Genomic DNA, 10,860 nt, shown 5'->3' on the forward strand with positions numbered 1-10,860 from the left:
GGACATATAAAAGGGGTTGCTTTAAGTGGGACTAGCTGAAGAGAATGCGGAGAAGATTATGAGTACAATTGCAGTGGATGAGGTGAAAATCTAGTGTGACTGTCATTTCTTTCCTGGTATTTATCTTCTCATGAACTCTGGCATTACTACAAACCAAATTCCTGAAGGAGTATGTTCATGAAGGATTATTGGGCAGGTCTGTTATGGGAAAAACAGCTTTTACCATGGTTGATGCAAAAGATGGTTACCTGCACTATAATTAGTTGATAAAAGAAAAATGTGAAATTAATGACTTAATAGGTATTTTAACATTGTCTATAGACAGTTAGATGATCTTCTCTCTCTCTCTCTCTCTCTCTCTGTCTCTCTATTTTTATTTTTATTTTGTTGTTGTCATCTTTTCTATATTTAGCTATAGAAAGGACATAAGTACATAACTAAATCGTGGCCTAAAAAAGGAAAAGAAAGTTAGGAAAATGCCTAAACGATTGTTGCTCAATCACAAACCATCCCCATATACCTGCACCACGCCACATGCATGCATGCAGTCTGGACACTTGAATCGTGGATAAAGAAACATCCCTGAATCTCTTTGGTCAAAGGTCCCAACGTACAAAGAGGAACCAGTAACGCTTTTTCCATTTGTTGTTGCTGCCCTCTCTCTCTCTCTCGTCCATCCGTCTCTCACCTCTCTCCCACATGCATGGGTTCCCTGCACTGCTCCTATTCTTTCTTTTCCTCTTTGTTTCTCTCTTTCCCTCCCTAAAGCCTTAGCCTTCCCACATTAACAAAACGCTTGATCTCTGATTGATTCTTTTTGTTCTATTTTCTATGAATAAAACGTTATCCCATGCTGCTTCACCCCTTCAAATGGGCACAGACAAGCTGGTTCATGTAGAGGCAATTAGGGTGGGGGGGCAAGGGAAAGCAGGTGTCTCCTACATATGCAATACATTGGGTCAGATAAACTCAAGGGGTCTATGGTTTGGAGACAACCCTCTTGATTTCCATGTCCCTCTCTTGCTTTTGCAGCTCTCCCTCATCTCCATCTTCTACCGAACACTTCACTTCTTTCTCAAGCCCTTTGGCCAACCCTCTATTGTTTCTCAGATTCTTGTAAGCGTCACTTCTTGTTAAGATTAATGTCTTTTTTTAATATATTTAATTTTGTTAATTAAGGCATTGTACTTACAATTTGTTGTGATGATCGTGGATGCCTCAAAGAATTTATCATTAGTGAAACTGTAGGGAAAAAAAGTTGTATTATTTGTAATAAATGGTTAAAACAATGGAAGGACCTGACTTTTGCTGACTGCTTCTCTTTCGGAGGTTTTGGCTCTAAGTTCTAACCCGCATGCTAAATAATCTTTTGGGAGCGAAACTAACATTTATAAGTAATGAGATTGTTTTGAAATTTTGTATCTATGAAAACAGAATTAGTATTTCAAATTCTTTCATGTACTTAACATTTCTTGTTTGTATTGAAATTGCACTTTCTTTTTCTTTTTTAACATTAGGGAAAGAAAAATCTGTTAGAAAACTAATTTCTTTATTGGGAGATACATGTCAAAAAAAAAAAAAAAAAATTCTTTATTAGGAGGAATGGTCGACTGATCTAATGGAGGAACGGCTTCATGACATGTTATAAGCAGAGGTACTTTAAACCAAGAATTATGTTGTAGGAAGTATTTTATTTCATTTTCTTTCTAAGCCTAAGAAGTATATTATTGATCATAAAGAAAAGCTCCTCCTTGACATTCATAATGTACCCCTAGCTTTAAGCTTCTTGAGAAATCCACTAATTGAGTTGTCATCGAATCCGGTCACTGGCAACACACGACTATATAGAAAGTTTAATTAATTGGTTGCTTATATTAGAGGATGTGCTGTAATAGTTCTAATGTTATTGATTCTATACATATACTGATCTTGTCTATATGTTTAATCATTGATGTTCATCAGAGTGGTGTCATATTAGGTCCTTCAGTTCTTGGGCGCAGTGCAGAATTTGCAGCCAACGTTTTCCCAACTAAAGGGAACACTTTGCTTGAGACCTTCGCAATTTTTGGTTTCATGCTTTTTATCTTCCTAATTGGCGTGAAGATGGACCCAACTATCATTTTTAAATCAGGTAAAAGGGCAGTGGCAATAGGACTTTTAGGCTTCTTTGTTCCGTACGCATTGGCTGGACTTGTTGCCTTTGTCCTCCAAAAATCTCTATCACTGGATCATGATCTTTCCACCATGCTTCCGCTTCTGGTAGTACTCCAGTCTCTGACTGCCTTCCCTGTTATTGCTTGCTTTCTTGCCGAACTCAAACTCCTCAATTCAGAGATTGGAAACCTGGCATCATCTTCTTCAATAGTATGCGATATATGCTACTGGTTTGTTATGGCAGTGAGATTTGCGACAAGAACTACAGAGAAGTCTCTGGCAATGTCAATTGGGACCTTTTTCTCAGCTGCACTCTTTATCATTTTCCTTGTGTTTGGAGTCCGTCCAGGAGTTATGTGGGCTATTCAACATACCCCTGAAGGAAAACCTGTAAAAGAAATATACTTTTTTGCAGTTATTGTAGGTGTTATGGTCTGTGGATTTATGGGTGAAGTTATTGGCCTAAGTTCTTTTCTGACATCTTTCCTTTTGGGCTTGGTCATACCAGATGGTCCACCCTTAGGTGCCGCATTAGTAGAGAGGCTTGATTGTTTTGTTTCAGCGTTGCTCATGCCTATCTTTTTTACCACATGTGGACTAAGGATGGATGTTTTCGCCATAAAAAAGTTGAAGAATGTGGGCGTGATTCAGTCACTTGTTCTCATTTCTTTTTTTGGGAAGACAATAGGGACAATGTTGCCTCCTATCTTCTGCAGGATGCCAATCCGAGATGCCCTCTCTTTTGGTCTTATCATGAACTCCAAAGGCATTGTTGAACTTGCTGTGTTGATTGGCTGGAAGCTAGAAAATGTAAGCCATCATATTCCCTATCACTTGATACCTCAAATGCATGGTCTTATGGCATACTGAACTTCTGTTTGTACTTGTATTTATGTTTGGCACCATACAAGTATGATATCTTCCCCTTCTATTTTCACAAAATTAAGGATATAAAGTCATATATGGCATTTTCATGAACGAGTTACCGATGAGAAAATAAACACATGACAAGGAACTAGACTAGTGCTCCAAGCTAGAAGAGTATTCCTTTGATATACTTAACTATACTAATGTGCAGGTCATCAACGAAGAATGCTTCGCCATTATGATTATCTCTGTGGTGATTGTGACAGGAGTTATCTCACCCCTTGTGAAAGCCCTGTATGATCCTTCAAGGAGATTCATTGCTTACAGAAGGAGAACTATTTTGCACCATAGGCGCAATGAGGAACTGCAGATCCTTGCTTGCATTCACAAGCAGGACAATGTCCCAGCAATTTTCAACCTTCTTTCTGCCTCTAACCCCACCAAAGAGAGCCCCATTAATTTAGTTGTACTCCACCTAGTCAAGCTTGTTGGTCGTGCGTCCTCCCTACTCATCACCCACATGCCTCGTGAGAAGCCTTCTCAACACCCAACTGAATCAGAACGAGTCTTCAATGCATTCGAAAAGTTTGAAAGATATTACTCTGGCCATCTTAGAGTGCACTGTTATAAAGGCATTTCCCCGTATGCAACAATGCACAATGACGTGTGTTCCCTAGCTCTCGAGAAGAGAACAACCTTCATAATCATCCCTTTCCACAAGCAGTGGGTTATTGGGGATAGAGTAGAGTCCTCTTATGCTTTCAGGCACCTGAACAAGAATGTTCTTGATAAGGCTCCTTGCTCTGTTGGAGTGCTCATCGACCGTGGGAAACAGAGGAAACCTTGGTCTGTAGTTGGACCACCAGCATTGTATCGGGTGGCTGTGCTCTTCTTTGGTGGTGCAGATGATCGAGAAGTACTAGCATATGCTGGACGCATGTTGGAGGATTCTAATGTTCTAGTCACACTTCTTCGTTTCTATTCTTCAGCTGAGGTTGTTGGGGGTACATCAAGGAGCAAGATGCTCGATACCGATATCTTGAGTCAATTTAGGCTTAATGCCTTTCGTAATGATCGAGTTTCATTCCAGGAGGAGATGGTGATAAATGGAAATGACGTGCTTGCTGTACTGAAGTCAATGGAAAATGCTTATGACCTTGTTATGGTTGGGAGACGTCATCAGGAGTCACGGTTGATGTCTGACCTTAGGCAACAGAACGAGCATGGAGAGTTGGGAGCAGTGGGAGAGATACTTGCAGCCACAGATTTTAGAGGTGCGGCTTCAATTTTAGTGGTGCAACAGCAGACCAAACTCTGGGGGTTGCATGACCCAGAGGATTCAACGCGATTGAGAAGAGTAAATATATAGGAGTTTTTTTTTGTCATATATATATATATATTTTATATTTTTTAGGATTTTGAATATATTGTTCAATTGCCTGTAGACTTACTTCATTTTCTTCATGGCATGCATAGAGATATGTATATTTAAAACGGGATAAGTAATGAGAAGCAGATTTCATATTGCATGTCTTAGACTTCTACTTCAAAGCATTCGAAAGATTTGGACTTCATGTTATGCTAATGCCAATATATTTGTATTAACTCAGGAAGGAGTTTCAAGGTATAAACTCTATATGATTAATGGCTAGTTAGCTCTACTATGTACTAATATGATCCATATAACAACATTACAAATTTCAAAACATTTTTGAATTGAGAAATTCTATTTACAGTCTCGAGTGAGGAACTGTATGTGCAATCCCATTGACGAATGAGGGTAAAAGGAAATATATTTGAATATGTATGTGTATGTGCAAGGCTATTGATGTTGGTGGAAATGAATATGAAATTCTATTTTACCATTGCTAATTTCCCATTTAACTCATTTAGTTGGATCTTCATATACAGTCCACCAATTACATCAATGGATTAAAAGGCCAAGTACTACTTTTTGCCCCAGAATGCATGCAGTGCATTCCCGAAATATCATAAATTTTTGGTAGAGTTTTGCAGCATAGATTATGTTTTCTTGGCTGAATTTCTAGATGGCAATTATTTGTGTAGGCATCTGCACACTGATTAATGACCCTCCATCTCCCCTTCCCCTTCCCCATGCACTCTTAAAAAGTGGACTTGTAAGAGCTATATATTGATATAGTTTGCCAAAGTAAAAAACATGAGTTGAGAAAACAAAAATAAAATAAAAAGATCACTAATAATTTTGAATAAAAAATAATTCAACTAAATATATTGTTTTCTTTTAGTAATTATATATAATTTTTAAATAAATTTTATAGTGTTGTGGAAGTTTTACTTATTTGCATGGCCAGCTGAAGCGTTGTCCCTGGTCACAGTAATTTGTCTGGGTTGACCAACAAACTCTCCCCCTCTCCCGTCTATCCTCACATCTCTCTCTCTCTCTCTCTCGATCTCGATCTCGAGCGCTTGCTAAATATATGTCTTTCATTAGGGACCCTTTTATTTATTTTTTCCTTAATTAATTTTTAAGCTAGCGAGCTGATGATCTTCGTCTTCTTCTTAATTCGCTTGTATTCTCTTTTAGACCTCCTTCAACATTAATACATACATATATATATATATATATATGTATGGCATCAATCAACAAAGAAACTGGTATGACTGTTGGGACAGTCACTGGGCCATTTTCTAAAGAAGGCATGGTATGCCAATACCCACACATGATGATCTCCTCCAACGTCGGCACACGGTTTGGAAATAATCCTTTTGACAACATATTTCCTACTTTTCTAGCCCAGATTGTTTTTATTTTCTGGCTTACCAGAATCGTTTACACCTTTCTGAAACCTTTGAGACAAAGTATTCTCTCTGCACAAGTTGTGGTAATTTACATTTCAAGTAGTTTCAAATATGGCTCTATATATTTCGATTGATTACAACTTTTATTTATGATCAGTATTTAATTTGTGATTACACATAATTAACTTCTACCAGGCTGGTATAATCATGGGTCCAACAATTCTTGGGCGTTGCACCAAACGGCCAATGCAGAAGCTGTTTCCAATGGCAGGCAAAGTGGTACTTCAAACTGCTGCAAACGTTGGCTTTAATCTTCATCTCTTTCTATTAGGAATAAGGATGGATGCTAGAATTTTGAAAAAGGCAGGTGGTTCTGCTGCTCTTATCGGCACCATGGGTTATGCGATGCCTTTTACATTCGCTGGACTAACCTATTACACTGTCAGCCATGTCATAACCTTAGACCGCACCATTACAACTTCCATTCCTTTTATCATTGCTATTGGTTCCATTTCCACCTTTCCCGTCATCACCAGCCTCCTTGCTGATCTCCAAATCCTCAACTCTGAGCTTGGAAGATTAGCAACTTATATCTCCATAATCGGTGATCTTTGGAGCTTTGGCACAATTCTAACCACGACAACATTGGGTTTAGTTGCTCGTGGCTCTAAATGGATGTCATTCTGGGCTCTGTTTTGGGTCACCATCTTCGTGACCACTATCATATTCGTTTTCCGGCCATTCATTGTATGGTTAACGAAACGCAACTCAGAAGAAGAAACCATGCGGGAAACACACTTCATTATCGTTCTTCTGATTGTGATGGCGTGCGGATTTTCTGCTGAAGTTATTGGTCTGCACGCTGCCTTTGGGTCTTTTCTGTTGGGAATTGCTTTGCCAGACGGGCCGCCACTCGGTTCAGCATTAGTTCAGAAGCTTGATACTATAGCAACTGGGCTGCTCCTTCCAGTTTTCATTGCGATAAGCGGTTTGCAGACGGACTTGTTGTCGGCGGCAGTAGGGCACTCTTCAGCAATCACCGAGTTATTCATCGTTTTGGGCTATATAGGGAAGTTCATTGGTACACTTCTGCCTGCGCTTTTCTGCGGTTTGCCCTACTGGGAGGCCGTAACTCTCGCGTTAATCATGTGTTGCAAAGGCGTCATAGAGGTTGCTGCATACATTATGTGGAAGGATGCCGGTGTAACTTCTCTCTCTCTCTCTGAACTTGAGCATCTATTACATTCCATGTACGTAGTCAAAATATGCAAACACAAAATTACAAAAATATAAACAATAGCGAAATGGAAGAAGAAAAAGTTTGAATATTGTAAATGCATAAAGAGTGTAAGAATAATATATATTTGAGAAGTGCATTCTACCGCCATAGTTTCACAAAAATAAATCCACAAATTAACATGACTTCATATGATATGTTAGATGATCTACTTTCTAGTAAAAATAGCTTTACAATATAACGTATTACATCAAATTACTTCAGTTTGTGGATTTATTTTTGTGGGATCTTTTTATGACTAAAACATTTATCATTTGGTGTCCTTATATGAATGTGATTTACTTATGTCGCTAATTATGAATTGTTATTATCTGACTTGCTAGTTATTTCAGGACTAGGTTAATTTTTTTATGCAAAATCAAAGTGGCATACAAGAAAAACTGCCATCTATGGATAGTTATTTGATGAAAATGACCATATGCGATGAGGTGCAAAATAATTAACTAAATTTAGAATCTCTCTAGAAGAGATTACTCAATGTTATAATTTTGTTCTCCACAATTTTGTTTGAACAATTTGATAATAATTTTTATCGTGTCATGATCAACTTATAATGTCCGTCTAGTACTTCAACACGTACGTACACAGCTAATTATATATAAATATATAGTTCTTGGCTTCTCTTTTTACTCAAAGCAAGGTTTGGAAACTTTTTCATGATCACTAATACATGAGAAATATATAGTTTCATTTAATAAATTCAATTTTAAGTAAAGTTAGTATATATATATATATTTTATAATCAAAGTTAGTATATACTTTTTAATTAAATGATAATATTAATTAATGTTCATCATGCATGCATGCGCAGATCATAGACGACCAAGTCTTTGCCCTTTTGTTAGTGACGATGTTGATTGTATCTGGGGTAGCCAGGCCCATGGTAGCTCACCTTTATGACCCATCAAAGAGGTACATGGCCTACGCGAGAAGGACCGTGCTTGAATCTCGTAACAGCATTCAGCTTCGACTTCTGATCTGTGTCCACCAGGAAGACAATGTTCCTACCATTTTAAGTCTTCTTGAAGCCTCGAATTCCACCAGATTAACCCCAATGTCCATCTTTGTCCTACACCTCATGGAGCTAACCGGCAGCGCCGCTGCCGTACTTGTCCCCCATCTCCGTACTCAAAGCAAATCCACTCCTAATGCTACTAGTGCAGAACATACTGTGTCTGCTTTCCAACAGTTTGAGCAGCAGCATCAAGGGAATGTAGCAGTGCAGCATTTCACTGCAATTGCGCCATATGCAAGCATGCACAATGACATTTGCAGTATTGCACAAGACAAGAGAACCACAATTGTGATTCTCCCCTTTCACAAGCGTTGGGCAATTGATGGAAGAGTTGGATCATCCAACGCTTCCATCAGGACCGTCAATCTCAACGTCATCAACAAGGCACCATGCTCAGTCGGAGTCCTCATCGACCGGGGACAAATCGGCGGTAAGTGGTCTTCTTTAACATCCAGGTCGTCGTATCGTGTTGGTTTGCTATTCTTCAGTGGTGCAGATGATTTGGAGGCTTTTGCCTATGGCAGACGCATGGCGCAGCATCCCCACGTCAACCTCACAGTGATTAGATTCTTGCATGAATGTAAAACTCATGAAAAGAATCTTGAAGATGAGTTGATCTGTGAGTACAGGGCAAATGCACTCATGATGGGAAATAATCACTATAAAGAGAAGATTGTGGGAGATGGAGTAGAAACTACGCAGGCAATCCATGCTATGGAGGGTGATTTTGATTTAGTAATCGTGGGCAGGTGCCATGAACCCAACTCACCGTTTATAAGAGGGCTGAGCACAGAATGGAGTGAATGCCCTGAGCTTGGGCTGATCGGAGACATATTGGCCAGTTCGGATTCCCAGTTTTCAGTTTTGGTAGTGCAGCAACAACCGGACGGAAATATGCCGCCAGGGATGCTCTCCACCGTGACGTCTAAAAATAAATCTTTTGGTTCAAAGTTGGCTAGTGAATTTTCAGATGGTGAAGATTTTACACCAGATTACTCTAAACTAGAGGTAGGGGAATGAAGGACAAACATGATGTTCTTAATTTGTGCCTATGTTTTTTCTTTTCTTTTCTTTTTCTTTTCTTTCTCAATTTTCCAAACTACACATACAATTTCTTGTTAATATACTAAAGACGTGCATACTTCTTTATCTCTAATTATTAGATCTACAACTTCACCCGTGATGATTTAGGGCTCCATATTAGAATAGTTGGTAAATAATAGTGAAATAGATTGTGAATAATAATAAAATAGTTTGAGAATATATGAGAATACCTGAAAATAGTTGTATTCCCAATTAACAGATCCTAAATACACGTTCCTTCTTCTCTTTTTTAGTTTTATAAAGAGATGATTCATTCGTATAAGTTTAAATATGCAAACTTAGGTTATGTTTGGGAGCTTAGACCATCTTAAATTATTTTACTATTATTTACAAACAGTTTATTATTATTCATAAATTATTAGCTAGTATTTTTTTACTATTTATAAATTATTTTATTATCTTTTACTGATAATCTGAGATATTCTTAACAAATATACCCTTAATTTTTCTTGATATGTAGGATGTACATGAAAAATAAGGAATTGTGCATGGAAAGGGAATGATATCATCAAATGTACGTTTTCAAAGCTTTTTGCCCTTTTAACTAATTATTATATTTATAGGTCGTAACAGAGGGCGCACTCACCGCATTATGCTAAAAAATAAAAAAAAAGTGTAAAACTCAGTATAACATATGACAAGAAGTTATACATCCAGATCATCAAGTGGAAAGTGCAACAGCCAACCTCGCTTTAATAAGATCATTTGATCATTTTACCAAGGAAAATGCTACTGAGCCGCTCCAACCTTACCAATGGAGCTTACCACTTGACATGGATATACCACGTGTTAAGATGTTTAAAAGAGAAAAAGACAGAGTAAAACTATAGAACAGTCACTGTAGCAGTACATACAATACACACCCTAAGTTTTTTTTTCCTCTTCCTTATAACAAAATGTGCGTTTTGTTTTGGCCGGTTGAATTTTCTTCCCCCATTTGAATTTGCCCTCGTGAAAAACCTCTTCTCTCGCCCACGTCGCGTCACCTTCCTCTGCCCAAAGCCACCGGTGATGCCGTCAGTACAGGTGGAATTAGCTGCATCGCGTACTACCAAGCCAGTAGCACCGCATCGCGTACAAAACGTGCATTTGACCTCTATCAGCCACCAAGCAGGGCCATAACCCAAAATGGGTCTCCCCCTCTCTCGCCACTATGCCGCCTCCGTACGCCATCCCAACCATCACAACCGAGCCCCACGACCTCCCAAGAAACCCCCACTGTTGAAACCAAGTCACGGCAACCCCCTATTCCCTCTCCATTGCAGCTCACATAGCCCTGGTAGCTTCCTTTGCCATTGTTAGGGATTTCGAGTTCCCTTGGAGGGAGGGGGAGGGGGGCTCTGGGGTGAGGGGGCTTAGGGAGAAATTGGTCAATTCACTTAGCCACGTCATGTGTGATCCGGCTGTTATCAAATAGTGGCTGCTCCCCAGATTTTTTCAAAGACAAAATGGTAAGAGACTCTCTCTCCTCGACAGACTTCTCTCCCTCTGTAGCTTCCTCTTTCCCTTCCCTAAATTGACAAAGCTCCCTGTCTCCCTTCCTCAAAATCGACAGAGCTCTCTCTTTCCCTTCCCCAAATTGACAGAGCATGAAACCCATTTTCTTTGACTCCATTGCTTGGCTTTGCCCCCTATACGATTC

General features: G+C 39.0%; 2 protein-coding genes across 2 annotated transcripts; both read left to right on the top strand.

Annotated features, from left to right (window-relative positions):
- The first annotated feature begins 870 nt into the window (after positions 1-870).
- On the top strand, positions 871-4,452 carry LOC121240748 (cation/H(+) antiporter 15-like). The gene is made up of 3 exons (XM_041138288.1): positions 871-1,116; positions 1,963-2,964; positions 3,233-4,452. Exons 1-3 carry the CDS (start codon positions 871-873, stop codon positions 4,388-4,390), a joined length of 2,406 nt encoding a protein of 801 aa, XP_040994222.1. The 3' UTR covers positions 4,391-4,452.
- A 1,208-nt stretch (positions 4,453-5,660) lies between these two features.
- Positions 5,661-9,134, top strand: LOC121240749 (cation/H(+) antiporter 14-like). Its single transcript, XM_041138289.1, has 3 exons — positions 5,661-5,885; positions 5,998-7,005; positions 7,911-9,134. Exons 1-3 carry the CDS (start codon positions 5,661-5,663, stop codon positions 9,132-9,134), a joined length of 2,457 nt encoding a protein of 818 aa, XP_040994223.1.
- Positions 9,135-10,860: the final 1,726 nt, after the last annotated feature.

Source organism: Juglans microcarpa x Juglans regia, chromosome 7S (genome assembly GCF_004785595.1).
Source record: "Juglans microcarpa x Juglans regia isolate MS1-56 chromosome 7S, Jm3101_v1.0, whole genome shotgun sequence".
In the NCBI taxonomy this organism is placed as follows: Eukaryota; Viridiplantae; Streptophyta; class Magnoliopsida; order Fagales; family Juglandaceae; genus Juglans; species Juglans microcarpa x Juglans regia.

Excerpts from the sequence above, each read along its gene's own strand:
- LOC121240748 (XM_041138288.1), top strand. The coding sequence starts at position 871 with ATGGGCACAGACAAGCTGGTTCATGTAGAGGCAATTAGGGTGGGGGGG. Across the intron at positions 1,117-1,962 it reads CTATTGTTTCTCAGATTCTT|AGTGGTGTCATATTAGGTCC; the intron begins GTAAGCGTCACT and ends GATGTTCATCAG. Across the intron at positions 2,965-3,232 it reads TTGGCTGGAAGCTAGAAAAT|GTCATCAACGAAGAATGCTT; the intron begins GTAAGCCATCAT and ends ACTAATGTGCAG.
- LOC121240749 (XM_041138289.1), top strand. The coding sequence starts at position 5,661 with ATGACTGTTGGGACAGTCACTGGGCCATTTTCTAAAGAAGGCATGGTA. Across the intron at positions 5,886-5,997 it reads TTCTCTCTGCACAAGTTGTG|GCTGGTATAATCATGGGTCC; the intron begins GTAATTTACATT and ends AACTTCTACCAG. Across the intron at positions 7,006-7,910 it reads TTATGTGGAAGGATGCCGGT|ATCATAGACGACCAAGTCTT; the intron begins GTAACTTCTCTC and ends ATGCATGCGCAG.